Source organism: Dromaius novaehollandiae, chromosome 1 (assembly GCF_036370855.1).
Source record: "Dromaius novaehollandiae isolate bDroNov1 chromosome 1, bDroNov1.hap1, whole genome shotgun sequence".
In the NCBI taxonomy this organism is placed as follows: Eukaryota; Metazoa; Chordata; class Aves; order Casuariiformes; family Dromaiidae; genus Dromaius; species Dromaius novaehollandiae.
The window spans coordinates 196,098,677-196,122,237 of record NC_088098.1 but is presented as its reverse complement, the minus strand read 5'-3'; the positions used below and the strand labels follow the sequence as shown (position 1 = coordinate 196,122,237).

General features: G+C 44.3%; 1 protein-coding gene across 2 annotated transcripts in view; it reads right to left on the bottom strand.

Annotated features, from left to right (window-relative positions):
* FLT1 (fms related receptor tyrosine kinase 1) overlaps window positions 1-22,476 on the bottom strand; it is a 113,610-nt gene extending 91,134 nt beyond the window's left edge. The window contains exons 1-3 of one of the 2 annotated variants that reach the window (XM_026108882.2): window positions 22,143-22,476; window positions 5,606-5,702; window positions 5,090-5,310 (exon numbers count right to left, since the gene is read on the bottom strand). In XM_026108882.2, the coding sequence (XP_025964667.2) occupies window positions 5,090-5,310; window positions 5,606-5,702; window positions 22,143-22,446 (622 nt within the window). In that variant the 5' untranslated portion in view covers window positions 22,447-22,476. Of the gene's footprint in view, window positions 1-5,089; window positions 5,311-5,605; window positions 5,703-7,537; window positions 7,559-22,142 lie in introns of those variants that run through there. The other variant, XM_064504969.1, reaches the window with a different exon arrangement.
* Window positions 22,477-23,561: the final 1,085 nt, after the last annotated feature.

Sequence of the window (23,561 nt, the reverse complement as noted above, 5' to 3'; positions counted from 1 at the left end):
GGCTAACAGGCGTTAGAAACACTTTTCCAGATATGGGACCCTCCTCTTGCTGGTTCATCCTGGAAATGTATTTCTGTTTCCGTGGCAGTGAGAAGCCTCTGTGAGGAAGCAGGACCTCGGTGGGTTTAGTGCACAGCCTTGGAGGCCTCCCCACAGGCTTCGCTCTACGCAGTGGGCTGCAGTGTGCAGCCTGGGTACACTCAATGACATTACTCATGATTACAACAGTTACAGGTGATTTATGTCAGCGAATCCTAGAGGGCTGTTTTGTAACAGGAACTTCATTAGACACTAAAAATGTGTCCACATACTCGATACAGCTGTAGCATAGTTTAATTTCAACTAGTTTCCTTTTCATAACAGAAGTGCTATCATATTATTGACTCTGATGGTGTTAGCCAAAAAAGTACGACTCAGATGTTAGTACTGTGCCAAAAGCAAAGACAAAATGAAAAGCACGAGAGAGGAAGAGTTTTTTAAGCCTCAGCAGGTTCTTCCATTCATAAGTTACTTCTGAATAAGAAGAAAAAAAGAACAAGAATATATCCTTTTCTGCCAGTCCTCGGGGTGTTTTGTCTTGCTACTTTTTTCATCTACTGAATTATTTTGACTTTGAAGCTTCTGATCTTAAAGACAAAGCCTTTCAGGGAACTCTTTTGATGCTCTCCCTGTTCTGTGACAGAGTACCTTTAGGGTTATACAGGAGTCAATCTATTCAAGTTAAATGTTAAATCCATGTCAGTTCTGGGGCTGGATCCAGCTATCCGTCAACAACTGGACCTCCCAAGGAGAATCCACGTGCTCAACACTTGCAAGAGGCAATTCTAGAGTCTGAAAATGCACTCTAAAGCCCAAGTGTTTTGTCATGTCAAAGGCTTATGTTCTGAAGCATTCACTAATGATAAAGCCCTTCATTTTGGACTGCCCAACCTGAGACACATCTCAGGACAAATACCCACAATTAGTGGACATATTCAAGATTCCAGGGACTGGTGAACTACAAGCATAGTTCTCAGGACTTGTACTGTGATAAAAATCTTCCTTTAGTTACCTCACTCTGCTTTGTCTTACCTGACTTAAATCCTCTCCAAAGCAAGGCGCCTGGTCTAAGCTTGTTCTCTAAAGTCAGTGGTGGTAAGTATGTACCTGAAGGAACCTTTTCCTCTCTGGTAATCCTTGAAAGAGTATAGATAACTGGCTTAGCCTAGAGATCTGGTTTTAAGACAGAATAGTTTGAATGGTTCTTGACTGCAGTGCCAGCAAATGTGTCACTTCACAAGGCAGAGCACCCAGATGGTCAGCACGTGTGCACACAGGGAGTGCAAGGAGAAACAGGAAGAGGGAGAAATTTGACTGAGGAATGAGCTAATACCTAAAGCTAGATACGATTTCACATGGAGAAAAATTTCTTTATTGCGATAGAATTAAAACACACTCTTATACAGCCTGTTATCTTCATCACAAGGAGCAGCAACATCTGAACTTGAATCAAAGTTCATTTAAATTCCTGCAAAGATATAACCTTAATATATACATGCAATTGAATTTATTGGCTTTTCTCTACGCTACCATGGGAACAGGTGATAAGATACTAAGAAAAAAGAGCCGATGAGAATAAAGAATGAAGAGAACTGTACATCTTTGAGGAAGAAACAGAGTACATGAGCTCCAGAAATTGGAAAAGTGTCTTGGAGCTACCAGAACAAAGGCAGATAGAAAGATGAGCCTTCAGTACTGTCCCTGGGGAAATCTGTGTAGGCTTCAAAATAGTCTACTGATAATTAGGCATTTCTTAAATGTCTTTGTTCCATAATGATCTCTTCGATCAGAAAATTCCCCACATCATACTCCAATGTACACGGTGAGTATTCATTACAAATCTTTCCATTTAATTACTAGGCTGCAATTGTGCAACAAGACAAAGATCAGAGGAGTTTTCTGTTGGAGACAGTGAAGAAATTGGCAAAGAGACTTTGCTGCATTTCAGATTTTTCCCATGGCTCGTGGTGGAAGTCAGGACATCAGTTTTCTTAGAGCAAAGTCCAAGGCTCTTGAGAGAATTCATTTCCCTTGCCTGATGCCTCAGTTCCTGAGCTGTGTGTGGCCAAGCGTTGCTGCTGCACACGCAGTGCACTCGCTCCCCTGTGCAACTCAGTAGTGACCTCTCCAGCTGAAAGCTGGGTGGTGTCTTGACTAGCTCCTAAAAGAGATGTCATCAGTCTGCCTGTTCTTGATCACTCAAACACAGGACTTCAGAAATGCTTTAAGTACTACTGGGGCACACAGGATTTGCAGTCTCCCTCTCATTGCCTTACATCTTATTTTTGTCTATATAAGCTTTTCTTCTGCCATAGTATATTCTTATTACTGAACCAAAGAACTTAATGGGTTTATTGTTTTTTATCCACTTCATATTCAGTATCACTCCAATTACGGAAATGAATAACATTTTTAAAACAATAAGTGATGACTTCCTGTACAAACAATATCAACTTTCCTGATTCGGATTCTGTATTTGTAAATAGCAACTATTTGTTCTCATCTGCTACATGTTAAGACATGGGAAACAGGCACCTTGGTGATCCACATGGAGCTAATATGGGAAATAGACTGACACAACGTCCTGCCACAGGAAACAATACAAAACTAGAAGTGACCCAAATTTTACAAATGTTTATTTCCCAAGCACCCAGAAATTCATTTAAAATATAATTAAAATCAAGAAAGATGGTCTTAAAAGAGGTTTCCTTTATCCCCATCTCACCCTCACTTGAGCCAAACATTTGAACTTCATACATGTTTTCAGTTAACATGTTAACATTTCAGTTAACATGTTAACAATGACTTATACTAAGAGATTCAAGTGTTTGGGGTTTTGAGTTTATAAATGCCAATGCTGTACTGATCAAAAGGGGGTGAATAGCACCCCTTTTTTGTATTCAGAATATTGTTTCTTTTCAATTTACTCAGCATTTCTTCATAAAACTGTAAATTTTTGGAAGACCCATACATTTTTGCAAATTTTAGGATAAATGGAGTGACACTTTGAACAGGCATTGCATGAGCAGTTACCTTGCAGGCTCCCTCATTACCAGCAGGTTACCAAACTCATTTATATGCTTACTAGGACATGATCCTAGTGTTAAGTGTTACAAAACTGACTTTCAACCAAAAGGATTGTCAAATTCAGAAAATTAAGATGCCAAAGATGCCTAAATATGATACAAGATTGTCCCTTAAACATTTTAATGGGGTTTTTTTTGGCAAGTAAGGAAGGGAGTGAAGCCTGATCTAATTCCCATATTCAAAAGTGATATCAACAATTAATGCCTGAATGTCCTTGAAAATCAACATAACTAGGACACTCAGGCACTCTGCTCTATCTGATTTGGGTTTTTTTGAAGGAGGGATGGGGGAGGCTGACCAGAGACGCTACTACTTCTCCAGTGATAGGTTTCTCTTCCATCATGTGAATCCATTAGGCAGATAGCCCTGATTCATGTACCTGATTTAGGTTGTCTTTCATATGCAAGGAAGCTGCGCACAACTCAGGAAGCAGTGAAGAGTTAGAAAGATCATGTCTTCCATTTGTAATAATTCAGGATCCAGAAGAATTAACACATCAAGATAGAAAGAAACCAAGAGAACATGAAGTAATCTCATATACTGTAAAGCCGTTTTAGCATAGAGGTTCTCAGGCAGGGTCACAGCCATCATTGCTCTTCTCATGTTGTAAATGGAAAAGACTGTGGGTAGATCTCAGTTAGAGGTCCAAGGTAGGAGGATCAAGGAGGTGGTCCCGCAATGGGAAATGTGAAAAAAATCTTCCAAGAAAATCGTAAGTTTTGCTAGGCAGCAGGAAATGTTGGTCATTAAATGAATAACCTACTTTCATTATGCTTTCATGGGTGCATCTGTAGTTGGATATCCAGTGAATTAGAACAGCAGGGGTCATATAGGTAAATAGCTGGGTGAGAAAATATTCTGTGCTGTGTTTCAGATGTAAAAAGCAGGATGAACAGCATGAATTATTCAATAATTCTCAGTAAGGCAACACACAATAACAGAGAGCAGTATCTTATTTTCTCTCTGTGTAGTGAGAGGTCCACTTTGTTCTGCTTTTTCACAGCACCAGTCCCACACTTCATGTCACCCAATGAAAACAAAGGCTAATTCACTGTGATGTGAACTCGTTAGAAGCAGCAGACACATAATTTGGAAAAATTCCAGTTGTGCGTTCTCTCTAATCCAGGCTTCCAAAATCTGTGAATCATGATACCTTACAGTAATTTACTAACTTTTTGCTGTAAAATCAGGAAAGACTAAGGTACAAAGTTAAATGCAAAACATAGAGGGTTTATAATTTCTTCTTTTATTATTATTTCAATTGAAGTCAGTTGTTCTGAGAAGTGTCTGATTAATATCCTGGAAGAAAACAGGATCAGCAAACAATCTCTATTATAGCTTAACTGACCTAATTCCAGCATTTCCCACATATTGCACAATATTTGGTTGCTGAACACAAGGCTGTACTTAGCTTGATTCCACTTATTCAAGAATTTTACAATCCGTGTAACATGAACTGCAGAGTACAGTTTTGAATGAAACTAACATGCAAATGTTAATTTTCTGCAGGATAAGAAAATTCTGTGATCTGGAAAGAAGTATCAGCATCCCTCAACTGTCTAGAAATCTGCAATCATACAGTGGCAGTTTAAAGCAGACATTGTGCTAGGTATACGGTTCTCATCAATCAGTATTTGATTCTGTAAAACATGACTTCTGCAATACCCATTTCACAGATTCACTTCTAGTCTACTTCCTTTTGAAGTGCTAGTTACTCAAATGCACTGGTTGGATTTGGTCTTTTTCCTTCTTCGTTTTTTTTCTTAACAGATAAAACACTAGCATTTGCACTTGCAAGTAGTGAGAAAGCAGATTTGATACACAGATTGGTAAAATTTTCATGAAATTTTGCAAGGCTGAAAACATTCAAAACCCTGTATTTCACCATAGCTGAAGTGCATTTTTATCCATTTTGCAGTATTGAAATGAAAGTTCCAAGAAGTGTTAAAAAATGTATTCTTACCATTAATAAATACATAGACTGTAGATTCCTTCTTCTTTTTCACAGCACTTGTTGGATATTTGCAGCTATAGTTTCCAGTGTCACTTGCTTGAGTTCTGCTCAAGGTCAGACTACTACAAGACTGCTTCCCATTCCTTCCACAGGCATATTTAATTACTTTCAGCCTTTTGCTGTCCTTACTTAGAGTTTCAGGCAAAGACCATGAATGAACCATTTCCCCCCTGCAAATACAGATAAGGAAGCAGAAACAATTATGTTGGTCTGCAATTATATAGCTCAGTTCCCAAGCTTTCTTTTTTATTATATCAGGCTATTTCTGGGGTTCTCTTTTATCTTGTTTTCCAAAAACAACAACAGAAACAACAAAGAACTATTAAACAATTGCCATTGAAGTTCACTCCCCACCTTTCCCCACAACATAAGGTTTTATTTGTTTCTAATTACACTTACAGAAAAAGAAAGTGTCAGGTGTATAAATTCCCAGCCAAATTATCAGAAGCCAACTCAGCTGGTTACCTGCATGTGAGATTTAAAGTCTGGCCTGCTTGAATGATGTGCTGTGTGCCATTTATACTCAGTTGAGGAACTTTTGATTTTGATCCTGAACTAGATCCTAGAAAAGCAAAGAAGAAAATCATTAACAATGATAAATCAGGTCCCAGCATTTAATCCACTCACATTCATAATATTACACTGGAAGGGGAAAGCAAAGAAAAGGAGCACGCATACTCTTTCTGCGAGCAAAATCTGTTTGTCCTGACTCAGGACCCACATCCTCTTCCATGAGAATCACTCAGGAAAGAAAGGAGAAATGAAAGCTATGCAGGTTTTGGTCAGTGACTTTGCTCTCAAATTGTTCTACTGACTGTACCATGAAACAAGCTCTGGACTTCATGGCTACACCTCTAACCACGTGAGTGTGGTTCTCTTGGCCTGTCACAGCCTCAGGCACTGCTGGCTGCGTTTCCTTAGGAAACACCACCATGACAACCCCTTGAAGGGGAAATGCAGAAGTCGGTGCCTTCCGTGGCAAGGTCCATGTTTTGACCTCTGAGATACCGAACTCCCACTCAAACTACGCTCTCCGAAGTTGGAATTCCTTGGGAAAGAGTGAACGGGGATTTGAAGATCTACCCTTCTTGACTGAAGGTTACAGCATGATTACCTACAGTCCCTCACTAGGTGAAAGCTGCCTCATAGTAAAGCCGTGTCAAAAAGCTACTGGATAGCTCTGAGAGAAATTTTGAGAACAAGAAGAACTCCAGAGCAGACTTGAGCAAGTAAGCCTGCAAACATGGTCCCAGTCCAAGCCAGAGCATTCTGGTATGGTGGATGAAACTCTGGGTGCCCAGAGGGTTAGTATAACAAGAGGTGGCTTAGGACACTTATAAACATCCAGGTTCGCTTTTCACAGGCCACGTAAAGACAATTTTTAGGAAGTCCATTAAACAGCCTTATGGACAGAAGGCAAGAGGATCACAGGACATTCCCTTCCCTTGCATCGAGCCAGCAATTGCTGGAAAGGCATAACATTTATCAAACAGTAATAGGCTACAGACACAAAAGTTCTCATGTCAAGCAGACAGAAGCGCATGCCTTACAGAAGAAACAATCCTTGATCCTACTGCCCTCACACTGACAGCAATGTGTTCCAGAAGCTAGGAACATAACAAGCAAATATTTTGAAACAGTGAAGTTGAAAAACAGTTTAAGTCTAAATCTGGACAGGAGTGCAATCTGTGAAGATTTCAATGGTAGAAGAGAATTGCTGAGAGTACCCTAGATCACTTTACTCCAAGAGAAAGTATTTCATTGTCAACATATGAGAGAAGCAGCAACACGTAAACAACTGTACTGTGTATTTTCCACTCGAACATGGTCAAGTACAATTCCAGTTCAGCTATTTTAGGCCATTCTAAGAGCTCCCTACCACAGCTGAATACAAGCAGCTGTATGCATCAAACACAGTAGAAATAAACGAGCCTTATTTGGATGCTGTGAATAACCCACTGGAAAGGCCTATCTCTTTCATTGACTATAGAAGGAACTTTTGGAGACCAACTCTAGCTAAGATAGGCAGCTAAATTTTCACAGGATAGACTCTCCTGGGTCACTTAGCTACCCTAAATTCAGCAGCTTCCACTCAGCAATGCATATAACTTCAGATTAGAGGCTGGATATTAGAAGTTTGTTCTGAGGTGTGGACTTGAACTCCTTCAGTATGAGAAAGGCCTAGAAGTCAAACCTCCACTTCTGGAGAAACACACTAAAGTACGAAGATTTTACACAAAAGGTAAAGAGGCAGTTGTTGATTTTTTTTTTCTGACGAGTCAGCTGTGCTCCACTTGCCATTAAGTATTTCCTACAAAAAAGGTGGAGCCAAGGAGCCAAGCTGCCTATATCACCCTCTGGGAGTATCCAGCACAATCAATGGAGAGAAGTACCTACCTAATGAAGTCTCCTAAACTGCTTGTTGATGATTCTTGACACCCATTTCTTTCCCTGGACAGTATAGGGAGATACAGTGTGGAGGTTAATTTTAAATAAATAACTTTTGGCTTCTAAATCAGTTTCATTTTTCTGCTTAGCCCTCTATATTTCTCAATAAAGTCATGGATCTAGAAGCATTCCTGTACATACAAACATTCCTCCCTATTTAAAAGAACATTTAAAGGATATACTTAAACATATACATATACTAAAAATACAGCTCACTTGGATAGGTGTTAAGCAAATGCATAGCAAGTTTTCTGAATAAAGAGGTGCTCTGAATTGTGCCAAATATTATCAGAAATTTGAATGGTAGTACTATACAAATACACAAACTTCCCCTGTGATTTGTCTAGACAATCACACTCCTAACTGGAAATGAATGTACTTCTGCCAGCTGTTAGGAGGGGGGGAAAAAAGCAGCAAATCTTTGAAGAAATAATTTGTTATGTGGAATCTTGCAATTACACATTTTTCTCACCTACCAACTAGGAATCTAAATCCTGAGATGCTGGGGCTGCCAAATGGTGTATTGTGCTATTATAGGATAGTCTCTCATGGATGCTTACAGTCTATGAGTCTATTGATTTTCAATTGAGAAATAATATTCCTAAAGCTAAATATTGAGAATTTGAGATAAGCTGTTACAAGAGTTCAGCTCTGCTTCTGTGAAGAGAAATCCAGGCACATTGGTTGAGAGGGCTCGTCAACATCCTCAGACTGAACAATCTGACAAGTTCATGAAAGTACCATGTTCCTGTATTTCATTCACATCTCTTCTCATCCTAGAATTGGAGGTTCAGATGTTCTCCCAAGAAAATGTTTCTACCTGGTTTTAAGAAACTTGTTTCTTGCAGAAGGCAGGGACCATGGCTGCAAGCTCCCCTGAACTCCTCCTCTGTTCAGACTCTAGAAAAGCTGAAAGCACATGATGGTGTTTCTTGACGGTGTTTCTTGATACTTCAATACATAGGAGAAAACTATAAGTAGGACCTGTCAGGGGAGCTGGTGAGGATCAAAGGCCAGCACCTACAGCCAGACAGGCAGGTTGCTCAGACCGTGAGTCTAGTGGAGGTGGCACAGTCATGGACAAGTGCCTGGGGAGAGTGGCAGAGCAGCTCCCCAGCATGGACAGCAATGCAGGGCAGCAGGTCTGCAGTGACGCGTCCTGACGAAGCCCCCAAAATGCCATTGCACGCTCTCTGAGGGCCATGGCTGTGAGCTCATGATCAAAGGCGAGGAGGCAGAGGGCAGCACCCAGCAATGCAGCATGCACTCGAGCCTGATCCAGGCCAGGACCAGGAGACCACCTTGGGAAGGGGGCTTGCTGCAGTTTTTAAAGTAAGCCAAATGTTAAGCATTATAAATGCAGTAAATTTTTCTCTTGGCAATTCTAAGATCATGTAATCAAAGATGTCTGTGTGAAAGTCTGAAGGCCTATCTGAAATTATGGGTACAAAATAAGATAGCCCGGAAATGTGCATGTCAGAAGAACTGCCTTAGTGTTATTAAAATCAAATGGAAAGGGAAAAAAAAAAAGACCTTTTGACTCCATCCTGTAGGCAGAAAAGAAGCTCAGTTATCTGGATACATATTCGGGCTTTTGCCCTTTTACACACATTACGTATATCTAAAAGACACAGCTGTATTTGTAAATATTGTGGGTGGGATCTTAAGCAGCGCTCAGTGTTGATCCAACTTTGCTGCCATTGACATAAGCCAGAGTTTCGCCATTGATTTCAAGTACATTTTAGGCACTTTACCCCAAATAGTTAATCGTATCAACTAACATCAGTGCATTTGGCAGGACATAGCAGATTTGCCGTACAGTCATTAATTTAGTTTTCCACCTATAAAAAGCTGAAGTAAAAAAATCGTATTTCTGTCCAATATTGTTGCTTTTGCAAGGATGCAAGACAATGCTTTTACCAGCAAGATGCTAAGTCTGAAGAAAAATAGCTTTATTTGTCCTATCTATTCATGGGTCATTAGCTTTCTTACATTTCTAAATGCGACAAAACTGATGCAGGATACAAATGCAATAGAGTTTGACATGTTTACCAGAAAAGAAGCAGAAGGAGAATAGCAGGGAAATTCCTACTGTCAATATTTAGAAGTGGATTATGCCTTCTGTGTACCTTCTCTGGGCATTTTACTTGACACTGTCTTTTCTGCAGGGTCATGGCTCAACAGGACATGTTCACTTATCATTATGCCTGTCACTAAGCGACCATCAGCAACCTACCCTCACACTGACCTACATTGGGGGGTGCAAACTTTTTTTCATGTGACAACAAGAGAATTAATTAATCCTGATAACTGAGGAATCTCCTCCCATAGGGAAAGGGGTGATTTTTTTTGCATATTCTGTTTGTTTTGGAAGGCTTATTAGATACATCTAAAAGTCAGTCAATGGGGTTACTTAATTAATGAGCAAACATCAATTTAGACTGCAAAGGTTGGCCAGTCTGCCTAAAATGAGGGAGAGAAATTCTTTTTAATGAAGCAGAGGATAGAATCCATGGAATATTTAATATAGTAAATACGACTGTCAGTTGCAAAGGAACAGAAGAATAAACTTTCTTCAATTATTTTCTGCCTTTCCAAAAGGGCAATGATTTTCCTGAGTGATGTAAACAGAATCTTGAATTACCTGTTAAGCTAAAAGACTGATTACAGGTAACTAAATAAATAAATAAATAAAATCAGTTAAGACGAATTAATTTTTCCAATATGATATGAGATTTACAGGGCATATTTGCACTCCTAGTTCTACAGACATCTGAGTAACCACATGCATGTGATCAACTTTCCACTGATTTTAGCTAAACCTAGATTTCATCAAAAATGATAGATCTGTTGAACTCAAAATTGAGACCATATTCTGGATTATTATCTTCATTCTGTTCTTTATAGCTTCTATTTCTTTGCATTTCCTTATATCCACTTTATAACCCTGTTACCTTTGATTAAAAAGTCAATTCATAAGCTAGCTCTGTGTCTTACTAAAAAAAAAAACACTAATGATGCTCACAAAATTCCTTAAAATTAACAGGTTTAGTGGCCTTTTATTTTTAACATCTTTTCCTTTTCAGTAGTTTAAGGCTGACTATCTTTCAACCACTCCAGTTATCCTGAACACGTTGACTAATCTTTTTCACCTGCACAATGAGAAGTTAAGGAGAACGATCAGTTTGTCTTTCCAACTTCAGTGTATACAAAGAATCTGACCTTCTGGGTTTAAAGTGCCATCTGTGGGCAATAAAGTTATCCATCACGAAGTAATTGTTTTAGTCATTATTGGATTTGCACGTGTTTTAAGCCTTGTTAAACATAACTGACCCTTTGTGTTTTCTACCATCAAATATCATTTCCTCCTGATTTAAACACATTCAGCAAAAAATATATTTTGTATAAGACAATCCTGAACTGGGAGGAGAGTGCATGTGATTTCTTAATAGGGTCTTCACCTCTCTGTGCTCCCTAAAATGTGGGTCACTCATTTCAAATGTGGCCTAGGACTTCACTCTTGCTGATGAGCACTCCCTTACGAGTCCTCTCACTGAAGGGCATAGGAATACCCACACGAGTGCAACTGATAGGCAAATGCAGAATCTAGCCAAAATGCTTGGTAGTCATTCAGGGGGTCGACCTTCAGTGTGTCTTCAGCGAAAGCAATGAGCTGACTCTGAGCTGTAGCACCCTAACCAAAACATGGCCACCAGGTAACCTAGTACAGTGCATGTTGCTTTACTCCATTTTGTTAGGAAATCTGGGTTATCAGTAGTTCTTTTCTATATCAGAGTTCTTCCTGGCAATCTATTATATTACCATATTTTCTAAAGAAACTTCAAGTCCCTCTGTGGGTAAACATAATTCATTTTTGGTTAAAAATAGTTACAGTACCATTCCATGATTCCCATTTCCTCATTACGCTAAATTATTCTTTTTCCTAGAAAGGAACTTGAGGGGAGCTCTGAAAAAATCATTAAAGCTTTGATTTACATCTGATCACAAAGAGAAATAATGACCAATGGGCCATCTTTAGTTTAATCAATGCTGAGATTGTCAGACAGTATCAATACTTGAATCTATAAGAGAAGAAAGCTTTTAGGTAGTTGGCTCAAAACTTCTAAGTGGTGACTGGAAAATTTTGGTTTTTCCTGGCCAAAGGGTAAAAGGTTGACCTATTCCTGCCACAGGACTAGAGGATGAGGGGAGAAGGGATGACCCAGCATAACGAAGCTTTCTACTTCCCTGCGTGCTGGTGGGCTGGGAAGAGCTGCTAATGGGAGAAGCTCCTCTTCCCTTTCCATGGCAGCAACAGCCGCCATCTCCTGTTTGTCACCTGGGTTTCTGGTGCTCAGACGAAGATGAAGCAGGCAGTGTGGTCAGGTCCTGCACCCATAGGCCAGCTGCCACAAGCGCTGTCTCCATTGCCTATCCTTAGAAACATGTCCCAAGAAAGACACGCAGTGCCAAACCATGAGCCATCCTTACTTGATAAAGGGCACCAAACCCTAGTACCGGGTCTTTGAGGTGCCATATGGGCCCCCATACTAAAGGAAACCTCACGGTCCTTAGCACACTTAATTTCACAGCACTTCTGTGAAGTAGATCCCAACATCTAAAGTTTGCAGAAAAGAAACTAAGACAACATATCTGTGAGGGAGCAAGGGGGCATGCCTATGTCCCAAGCTAACACCCCAAATCTTCCAGCTGAACAAGCTCATGATCTAAAGCAACAAAATTAACTGCTATTTTGGTCTAGACAGAACTTTGCTATAGGGCATTGCAACGGTTAACAGACCTAGGTCCTTGGACTGTAAGGTAGCTTTGTCCTTATTTCCTGTTTGCTCCTGTGCAAAGATAGGCGCTGTGGGCGCTGATACAGAGCCGACAAACAGAAACATGCTCAGGGTAGAAGAAATGGTTCAAGCTGTCTCCCTCCTCAGTGGAGTTATCACTTGTACAAGCCTCTGTGACTGAAATGTGTTCTCGTTTGCTTGCAAGATCAAGAAAATTCTTAGAAAGTATTTACTTACAGAATATGCATTATCACATAAAAATCATCATTCACAAGTTCGTCCCTTTCAAGTCTAGAAGGGACATCCTGATTATCTAGTCTGCTGTTCTGCATAACACATGCCATAAAGCTCATCCAGTGATTTCTGTATCAAATGCTTAACTGATTCATCTCAACTATAATTTAAGATTTTAAAGTCCCTTTAGGACATAACGCTCAGCCAAGAAAACGGATGAGTTAATGGATGAGAAAGCAGAGCTGCTGTATGATTCTGCATCCTAACAAAGTCTGAAAAGCATAAGCTTTATCACTGTAGATTAGAAGAATCCTGCACAGACTAAAGTGCCTTGACCCTGACTTGGTGCCCTGGAATTAAAAATCAGTCAGCAGGGCAAATGGCTAAGTTACTGCCCAAGGAAGATCTGCACAGGCACAGGAAGACGTATATGTCTATTATTTAAGGAAGTATGTCCTTCCCTTCTCAGCTCTGGACTTCAGAGTAAGTAATAAGGGTTTTATTTACTACGCATACACATCTACTTTGTGTATATGAGTAGGCACACAGATACAAGATTAGATGCAGTAAAGGCAAAACATAACATCACCTAGCTAAAAATAGAGGAATTCTGATAGCCCTTCATTAACACATCTGAGCAACACACACTACCACACTGATGTGGTCAATAGTTGTGAACATAAATGAGCATATATTTCTCCAATATTTGCCACTCAACTGTCAAATATTTTGCTGATATTTGCCCTAGCAAAGTAAGGCTGTGCTTACAGAAGCTTGTGGTAAAGCCATTTTGTTCAAGAGCACCAAGTTTTTCTTGTTGATATCTAGAAATTTAACAAGCTGAAATCACAGCTGATTATTTGAAATAAATCTGGCCCCAATTACTACCAATTGAAAGTATCACCATTTCCTGTCACAGCCTGGCAGCTGAGAAAACCACAAAGACACCAAGGTCACGCAGTTCTGCATTCTGTGCGTGGGTGATATCTGCTTGCAGGACCTGGCTTCATTTGCTCATCCAAACTTCATAGTCTGTCCGTCCAAAAGTCACCAAGTGATTTTTGTACATGGGCATAGGCACTTTACGTAATTCCAATTAAAAATAAGTTTCAAATTTAAACCTTCATGATGCCTGAGGGAAAAAAAACAATCTGAGTTTCTTTTTTATCCATCCAGTTTTAAGAATGCCACAGTCCACAGTGACAAAGGTGCTCATTTCATTAATTACATAAGAAGGAAGGAATTACAGAAAAGATGTAAAATCAGCCACAGATACAACCTTTTTTTTTCCTCCATTGAGTATATGGAATTGAAAATGGAATCCAGATATACAGTCTAACTTCTCCTTCATGAACCCTCACCTGACCATCACTTTGATAAACCAGAACAAGGGAAAAAAATCCACACATATACAGTGCACATTGAGAAAAGCAAGAGAAGTATCACAGTTGTGTCGACCTTAGTCTGGTCTTCGCTCTTAACAGAGTGAACGAACAGCTTAAAAAACAGGTCTTTCTGCTGAAATGGTTCTCAGCAAGGATTAGTAACAGTAGAGCCAGGCTGCAGGGGTACTTTCCAAGGCCTCATTCAGCATAGACGGGTGTTGCTCCCTCATCCCATCCAGTGCAATGTGCCTATCCTGACCCCTCCAGAGAGTCCTGGCATGAGCGCCTCAGGGACAGCAGACCCTGCCCTGTCCATTGCAACACAAGTAACAGTGGTCACTCCATCGTGTGCCCACCAAAAAGTGATGCTGTGTGACCGGCCACTGGAATTCTCCCAAAAGTATGGTTTTACCCCTCTGTGCTAAACTAAGCCTGTATTGATTACTTATCGTAAGTGGCACTATCCATATTACATTCAGTGAGAAATCAGATCTATTTTACCACTTACTGACATGTATCATCACTTATTGCCTCTCTGTTTCAATGCCACCATGACAGATAACTGGCATGTAATCATTAGTTCAATATTTTTATTTTGAGGAAAGTTTATTCCATGAGCTAGTGCAGTAGTAATGTGTTAATATGGTATAAAGACAAAGCAAGTACATTAAAACTAGACACAAAAATAATTTAAAATTCCTATATAGACAAAAGAGAGAAATTTTCTTGTGCAAATTTGATTTCTTTACCAGTTTGATACTCAAGTTTTGTTATAGATTCCCTTGCAGGACAAATTAAGCAATATAATGGGATTGAACTGGAAGACCATTTCACACAGATGTCTAAGCAGATGAACTGCCTAACTGCCAATAACCTGCCAGCTGGAACTTGCCAGCTCACCCAGCAACACAGGTCTACCAAATCTATTTGGGACTGTACCATTCATTAAGCTGTGCACACAGAAATAAATAGCAACTGAAAAGAAATAAAAGAAAGAAAATCTAAGGTAAAGTTGCAGGATTTCCACACTACTCAGGGCTGCTAGCTATTATTTCCAGTGCTCCATCATTACAGCTGAACTGTCCTGTAACATTCCAAGAATAAAGGACAAAGCTGGGAAGCTACTTTCATCCACCTTCCTTTAACCCTTGAAACAGAGCTACAAACAATGGCACTGGATTCAAAACAAGAGAAAATAACAAACACAACACAACTATTTAAAATAGACAGCTGAGTAGAAATGAGTCCGTACAGAGGATGCCCTTGTTTCCTCTAAGCCCATCTTTTCCCACAATTTAAACTTCACCCTTAAAGGAAAGAAAACTAAGACAAGAAAGCCCCTGGCTGAGGCTGTCACTAGCTGGGGCTTGCTCACTCTGTTTTCTCCGAGCCCCGCATTCGGGAGCACTCTGGAAGGGCAGCCTGCTGATGCAGACTCCTGCCTTCTTCATTGCAGCGTCTTCCCTTTCGCCATGGGCTGGCAGGTGGGACCAGCCTTAAGCACTTGCCTGAAACAGCCCACTAACGCTTTTTGCTTTTGCCAGCTGTGTGAACCAGCAATGGTCTATGACATTAAACCAGCTGAGGTGAGGACAGCACTAACTGAGTCCCATCTCAGCAGATCAGATCGTGTTTGGCTTTATGACATGCAAAAAATACAGTTTGATTAATGGCCCGTTTTACATTTAAATGACAGCTGAAGTACAAAGTCTATGGTAGGTGCATATGCAGAAAGCTTCTGGTAAGTATGACTATGCTCAATTTACATTGGCAAGCTATAATTATTAGTAGTTATACTAGTAAACAGATGAGGACTAATGTTAACTATAGCACTGCATGAAACAGAGAAAGGTAGATTTTCACCCCAAGCTTTTACCAGTGCAATAAATGAATAAAATTCTACATAGTATAAAATACAGTGGAATTATATTGCATTACTTCATATCCATTTGACATAAACATCAAGAAAGCCTAAATTTTAACATGCACTAATTTTAGTTTCCTGACCCTCAATCCCCTAATTTCTTAATAACTAGTGGTAGGTTTTAGATTCTATCTCTTCTCTGGAAAATTTTATCTGATAACTGCTTCCTGTAGGGTTTCTTGAACCTCCCCTGGAGATCGAATGTTGGACGCTGCTGGGGAAAAGACACTGAGCTAAATAGAGCCCTTGTCTGATCCAGGATGGCAGCTCCCATGTCTCTGTTACCATTAGTCCAGAGTGATCCTGATGAGAGGTCTTCCATGAAGAAATGACAGTGAGAACAAAAGGAATGAATTCCTACATTCCATGGAAGAAAAGAATCCCACAGGAAGGACGCTGAAGTGAACTATGTGAAATTGTGAAATTCCTCTCATGAAGCGCCCTTACACTCACCCTTCCCTGCTCCCCCACGCACTAAGCAGGGGGTCTTGTTCCCAGAGCACAGACTTCCCAGGGGAACCTCAAAGAGCAGAGACATCTGCTCACAGGTCCTGGGCCCCTGCAAGGGCCCATGTGCCCTGTCCGCTCCACCCCCACTTCCGGGGATGTCGTAGAAAGCATGTCACCACATTAGTGCAGCATCTTCAACCCACTAAAATCCTAGAAACAGCTTCCTTCTAACCACTTCGCCATCCTTCCTTGATCTAACACATGAGAACAACTCATTTCAAATGGTATTAATGGGTGTGAACTTGTCAATGTGGTATAAGAGCTCCAAAAGAGGGAAAATGACTTAAAACACATCATATTTAGGAATACCTAGTACCGTGTATCAATGAATGATTAAAGAGCAGCCCCACATCTAGGAAGATACTGGAATCATGCAAATGCAAATCAGTGTCATTATCATCACGCTGGATTGTGCCTCTCTCTAAATATGTTACAGAGGTACTTGCCAGGGTGACTCAGGATTGTTGATATGAACAGATTGATTTTGGTAACAAAAAATGGATGGAATTTGATGGAAAAAACAGCAGAGAGAGTAAAATTGTGTCAGCATGAACATATATCTTTTGCTTCATTAACACAAAACACAAATCTGAGAAAGATGAACAAATTAGATAAGTATTTAACAAGAATTTATAATGGTCTTGAATATAGAGATGTGTCATTAGCAAAATAATCCTCTTCTTCATCATTGGAGTGACATATTTCCACTCACCATGCCACACCAAAAAAAAACCCTCCCAGATACATGATTCAGTACAGAAGAAAAGCACAAACCAGTCACCCATACTCCCAGTTCCAGTTTCTCCATACATCCCAATAGCTCAAGACTTAATTTTCAGATAAAAGTACCTCTGAAACATATAGTTTCAAATCTTTTTTATCCCTCTTGTATTTCTCAACCAGTTATAGCTTTGCTTTGTTGCAGCATGAATGCATTCTGCCAGTCACAACAGGAACAATGCTGTGCCACACTTGGCTTTGGGCACTAATGCCAACATTTTCACCTCTTAGACTGTTTCTTGTAGGATGTCTAACTTTTTCTTTTAACCACACATTTCTACAGTGCTAACCTCCAACCTCAGGGGAATGAAATTGAATTTCTGCATCTTGTTAAGAGAAAACTGTGTGGGCACCTTCATGACAATCACTAAACCCAATTTTAGGATGAATAGTTCCCACATGGTGGATTAAGAAATCAGGCCATTCCTAGTTGGGAATGCTGAGGAAGGTCATTTCTTAGCTGAAGGAATATGTGTACTAAGGATACATCAGAAGGTTGGACAGAAAGGAGTTTGGTGCTGTCCGTAGGTGAAATTCATGCTCCAATTTCCCCACATTCTTAATATTGATACAGAGATAAAACACAGACTGTTGCAGGGGGGAAGGTGAGATATAAAGATAAAGCAAGTCTGTGAAGGGAGCAGCTTGCTGCACAGAGGTCTCACACTGGGAGGAGGGATTTGCCTCCAGCAGCAGGGATGGCTGTGGTTGTTGGCCATCCTACACTTCACGGCAGAGCTGCCCTGCACTCACACGGAGTGTCACTTTCCATTACCTCTGGAGCTGCAGCAGGAAGTCTTAACCCCTAACTTGAGCAGATTCAGAAGAAAATTTTGCTGATAAAGCCCCACCACAGCACCACTGGACACAAATTTCTGAAACCCAGAACCTTAACCCTCATCTGCTGAGTCTCTTCCTTTCCCAATCTCAGTTGGACATGAAAAGTAGAAACTTGATAAACATTGTGCTCGAAGTTTCCAAACCACATTAAAGCGTGAGGACTCAGCAACTGTCCTGAAAATCTGGACAATTTCCTTTTGTCCTATACACCCACACAGTGTGAAGTGCTACTGGTTTAAGTCTTTGAAGCATCTGACAAAAAAAGGCTTTGTTTGTTTGTTATTGTTTTATTATTGTTTACATGTAAAAAAAAGCCACATACACACACACACACAAATCCCAGAATCTCCCTAGTGAGATATTTTTAAGGTTTTAAATGTATTGGGTGCTTCTGGATTTTTACCACCATACCGGCCTAGTCCTGATTTCCTCCTATGTAAACTATAAATGTATAATATGCTAGCTCGACCAAAAGGAATCACTCCACTTTACAGCCACATGTGTGAGATTGAATCCAGTTCATATGAGCAAGACACCTGTCTGGTAAAACACTGGTAAGTAATATTCTTTGGTAATACCGGAAAGCTAGGTACTTAAACCAAATGTACACATGCTTTAAAAATCTGTGTTACACATCAGGGTCTAAGTCTTCAACCTTATGTGAATGTAGTCTGGAATTTTTAAGGGACCTCAGTTCGCACAAAGGTCCAGAAGAAATGGGAAACCCAGTTTTTCGGGACTCCATGAAGACTTCCAGCCCTAATCTCAAGTTGGACCACTGTAACTGTGTGTCTGTGCAGCTGTTTCAGCTGAGTTGAGTATGCAAATCAAATAGAAACCTTATATATGAAGTTCAATCTGAATAGCACTTTGAGGGAAGTCAGGTTAGTTATTGTAAGAAATTGACATAAATGCTATTTAGTTTCAATCTAGAATTTCTTCCTTCATTTTTTCTCAGCTGGCCAGGATTTTGAAAAATCCATTGTTCACTCAGGATTTTGATGTATCTGTTTCCCACTAGGATAACTTAGATTTATATAGCACTGTCCACAGATAAGATTATATTAGATTCAGTTTTTATCTGCTCACTGGTAATTGTGAAGTATCACTTGTGTGTTGACAGCTGAAAATAAAGCTGATTTATCTGTCTCATGTTTCTGGAAATGTAGTCACATTGTCCCTGCTCCAGGCTGCAGAATATGGTCTTCTCAGGGTTTAATCCAGTCCTTCTCATTCCCAAATATCATTGATTAAAAAGATTGTCATGCAAAGTCTAGGACTGGGCGATCAAACCCGAATATGGCACCAAAGTTTCATTTTGGCCATTATGTATACAGGTTTTAGCATAAATGAATGCAATACAATTTGTGGAATAAATACACACAAACTAGAAAGTAAATGTATTCAGATACTATGCAGAACAGATACAAAAATATTGTTCTTTCCCATTTCATAGTGGAGAAGCCAAAATATGGATGTGCATAGAAATACTGGAGGGCTGAGGTTCCCAACACTCACATGTCAAAGAAATAGAATTTCCTTAATCTCATTTTGAAACGGGAAGTCTCATGGCTTGAGTTTGCACATTGCTTTGGGGAGATTTAAATTTAGACATATACAAGCTAAAGGACTTCCTTCTGTCCCTTCCCTTCGAAACTGTCTGCAATAACTCCTGAACTACTGACTCTTTCTGTGAATCTACTCCAGCACCTGTTGGTCAATGGGAGCTCAGCAGATGCCCTTCCAGACTAAGCCACAGCAGAGGACCACATGGCAGTGATGAATCAAGTTTCACCAAGAACATTTGAAAGGGGAAGCACTGACCAGCTTTAGACAAACAGGCAGTGTAGGAGGGTGAAATGGAAAGAAAAGTATAGCAAGTGTCTATGCATGGTACAAAACATCCCACCACTTCACCAATAACTTTAAAACGCTAGGTGCAAATGCAAGTATAGAAAGTTTTGCTATGACTCAGAAGCAGCATGATCAACCTAGCTGGAATGCCCAGCCAACGCTGTGTAAGGGATGATTTCCTTTTCAACAAAACAAACTGTAACAAGATGAAAGATTTCCAGAAAGTCGTAATTCTGATATCGGGCTCAACTTATCATACTTTGGTGGGGAAGGAAGACTTGCCAGCAAAGCAGTTGTAAAAGTACCTAGCCAAACTACAACACAGCACTCTTCCAGCACCTACTGCACCTGAGCCAGTCCCAGGATGTATCTAAAGGCAGACCAGTGACCAGAGCACCAAGTTTTCCTCTAAACAAGCTGACCTTTTCCCACTGCAGTTTTTCTAGGGTGTATATGTCCCTGGGTACACCAGGAACAGGACAGCGAACCAGTCTCTCACAGCCCCTGGATGACGGAGTCCACCTTCTCTTGGGGCAGTGGTTTGCCACGATTTGCACAACGGGAAACCTTTCCAACAGGAAAGAGGAAGCCAGTGCCCCAGAGTAGCTGGTCACTGCAGGAGCCCATGTAGGAGCAGGACACTGAAGTTCAAGCCCATGCTCTGAAGGAAGCCTGGCAAGGATCTGAACCCGCATTTGCTGTGCCCAGGGCGGTTGTCCTGTGCCTGTGCCTATTTCATCCCGGGCATGAGAACCTCCTTGACAGCGGTAAATCATGTGGGGAAAATAGCACTCTCCCGGGGGAAAACGTGTGTGTGTGTATATAATGTACACACACACACACACACACACACATATATATATGTATAAATAAAAATTAATGAATCTGCACTTTCCGAGCAGGAAAACGTCTCGTCGCAGCGGCTCCCGCCTGCTCTCCCCCCGGGCAGCCCCGGGACGCGGCCGCCACCGGCCGGTAGCACCGGCAACTGCCGGGCAGCGCCGCTCCGCGCCGCGCAGGGGTCACTCCGCGCCGCGCCGCGCAGGAGCGCCGCGGGTCGGGCGGCCGCAGCCCTGACTGCAGAAGCGCCGCGCTGCGCGGCCACCGGCCTCGGCGCCGCCCGGGGGGGTCTCGGTTTTCCCACGCCCCTCGCAGGATTTGCTCTCGCCCCCAGCGTGGCCGGGCCGGGCCGTGCTGCGCGCCTGCCCGCGGAGGCTGTTCCCGGCCGGACAGCGGGCACGGCTGCGCCCCGCGCGGGACCGCGGAGCCCGCGCGGAAGGGCTGCGGGGCCGCAGATCCGCCCCTCATGGGGCTCCGCAGGTCGGCAGCCCCTCGGGGCGAAGAGCCCACGCAGGACCGACCCGGGACAGTGCCCGGCCCCGCGCCGCTGCTCCCCGGTGAGCAGCACGGCCGCGCGGGACGCGCTCCACGCCGCAGCGCGGCGGCCCGGCGGGGCAAGCTGCCCTCCCGAAGCCGGACGCAACTCGGTCAGGAGAAACAAATCTGTGCGCGCCTCTACCCGGCACCGCGCAGCCGGGCGCGAGCAAGCGCGGGCGAGCAGCGCCGTCCCTCTCTCCCCGCGGGTCGCGCTAGGTAGCGCCGGCGCGGCCACCCCTGACCCGCAGGCAGCGCCGAGCGATGCTCCGCAGCTCCGCGGCCCTGCCCGGGCGCAGGCGTGAGGACCGGCACTCCTGCGACGGAGAGCGTAACCCTCCTTTCCTGCTCGGTGGGTAGCACCGGGAGAGGCCGACTTCGAAACAAAGCGAGGAAGAAAACAGCCTGCCCCGGAGCCTCGACCTGTTTTCTTTCCGTGATGCCGTCGCACCGGTTTGGACAACGCCTGCGGTGGGTCGGGCTCCCCGCCGGCGGCGGCACCGCTGCCTGCCCGGCAGAGGCGCGGCGGCTCCGCATCCGCGGGCGGCCCCGGCTCGCCTCCCTCCAGCCGCCGCCCGGTGCCCAGGGCCTGCAGCCGGGAGCGGAGCGTGAAGCCCGCCCGGGGTCCGGCCTTTCCCGGCTCTCCGAGGAGCAGGGATCGCCGCCGCCCCCTCCCTGTCCAGGGGCCCGGGGAGCCGCCGGGCGCGGGGGGGAGGCAGGTGCTCGTCGGCGGGAGCTGCGGAGCGGGGCGCAGCGGGGGCTGCGGAGCGCCCGCGAGGGGGGCGGGATGGGCGCGGGGCGGCGGGGCTCGGGTCCCCCCCGGGGCGGCGGCCCCGCGGCGGGCAGGGCCTTACCTGCAAGCAGCAGGGCGGCTCCCAGCAGCACCGTCTCTGAGAGCAGCCGGCGGGGCATGGTCCTGCCCGCGGGGAGCGCGGGGCTCTTCCCCGGCCGACGGCAGCGAGGCAGCGGCAGAGGGGCCGGCTGGGCTCCGACGGGCTCTCCTCCGTCCCGGGCTCCTCCCGCGGCGGCGGAGATAACGGTGCAGCGCGGCGCGGGACCCGCATCCAGCAGCCCCCGAGCCCTCCCCGCCCGCCCCTGCCCGCGGAAAAGGGAGTGTCCGCGGCCGGCGGCCCTGCCTGCTTCACCTCCCGCCGACATCCCTTACCAGCCGGCCGCGGCCCCGCTGATTTATAACTTCTCCACCCCTCACCGCGCACCCACCCCCCGGCCCACATCCCCCGCCCTCCGCGGGGCGCGTCACGGGACCCCCGCCCGCCCCACGGCAGGCGCGGGGCGCTCCCGCAGCCCCGCCGGCCCCCGCGCCGCGCCGCCCGACGCCGCCTCCCCCGCAGCGCCCGCCGCGGGCCGGCCGTGCCCTGCCGCCGGCGCCGGGACTTCCCAGCGCTGCCCCGCACCGGCACGGGGCCCCGGCTCGCCCCCCGCCCGCCCCGCGTGGGACGGCGCCCACGGGCTCCTCCGGGCAAGGCGCGCGCCGCGCTCGGGCCTCCGGACCCCGCAGAGACGCCAGGGACGTCCCGTCCCGCAGAGACGCAAAGGGGCAGCGCTGGCTCCCGTGGCGGGGCACTCGGGCTCGGGGCCGGGCGAGGCCGGGGCTCCCACCTTTTCCCGTGCCGTCGGACAGGGCGCTGGGGGCGCCTGGCAGCACCCCTCGCACCCGTCGCGCCCCGGGAACGGGCCCCACTAGGCGCCCAGCGCTGCTCTCCGACCTTCCCTGCGGTGGGTCGGCGCGGGGTACCCGGCGAGCAGCACCAAGCACCCAGGGCAGCGCAGGGGCAACGCTGGCTGAGGATGCTCCGGGACTGTGCCCTACCAGCGCTGCAGGTGGCCTTCGCCAACCCTGTGACTTCCAGGACCAAGCTGGAAATGTATTTCTCCTCCCTGTGCACTTACCTCAATCTTTCCATGATTGTTTTATTTTGCGAAAGACCAGAGGGACCCCAGGACGACAGAACCTATGCCACGTGTTGCCACTTCCCCCTTTGTAGCCAGGGATGGGCTATTGGGTGAGGCAGGTCTTTGGTCTGACCCGGTACGTCCCTTCCTATGTTTTTATGTTATGAAATAAATCTCAAGAGTCTCTGCATGATGCAGGTAAATGTGATCATCCTCATTTTACAAAGGAGGAAATAGAGGCACATAGAGAGGTCAGGCAGCCAGTCCAAGGTCATAGGAAGCGGGTGATAGGAGCCAGAAATAGAACTCAGATCTCCTGTGTCCCACCAGACCATCCTGTGCAAGAAAAAAGATGAGAA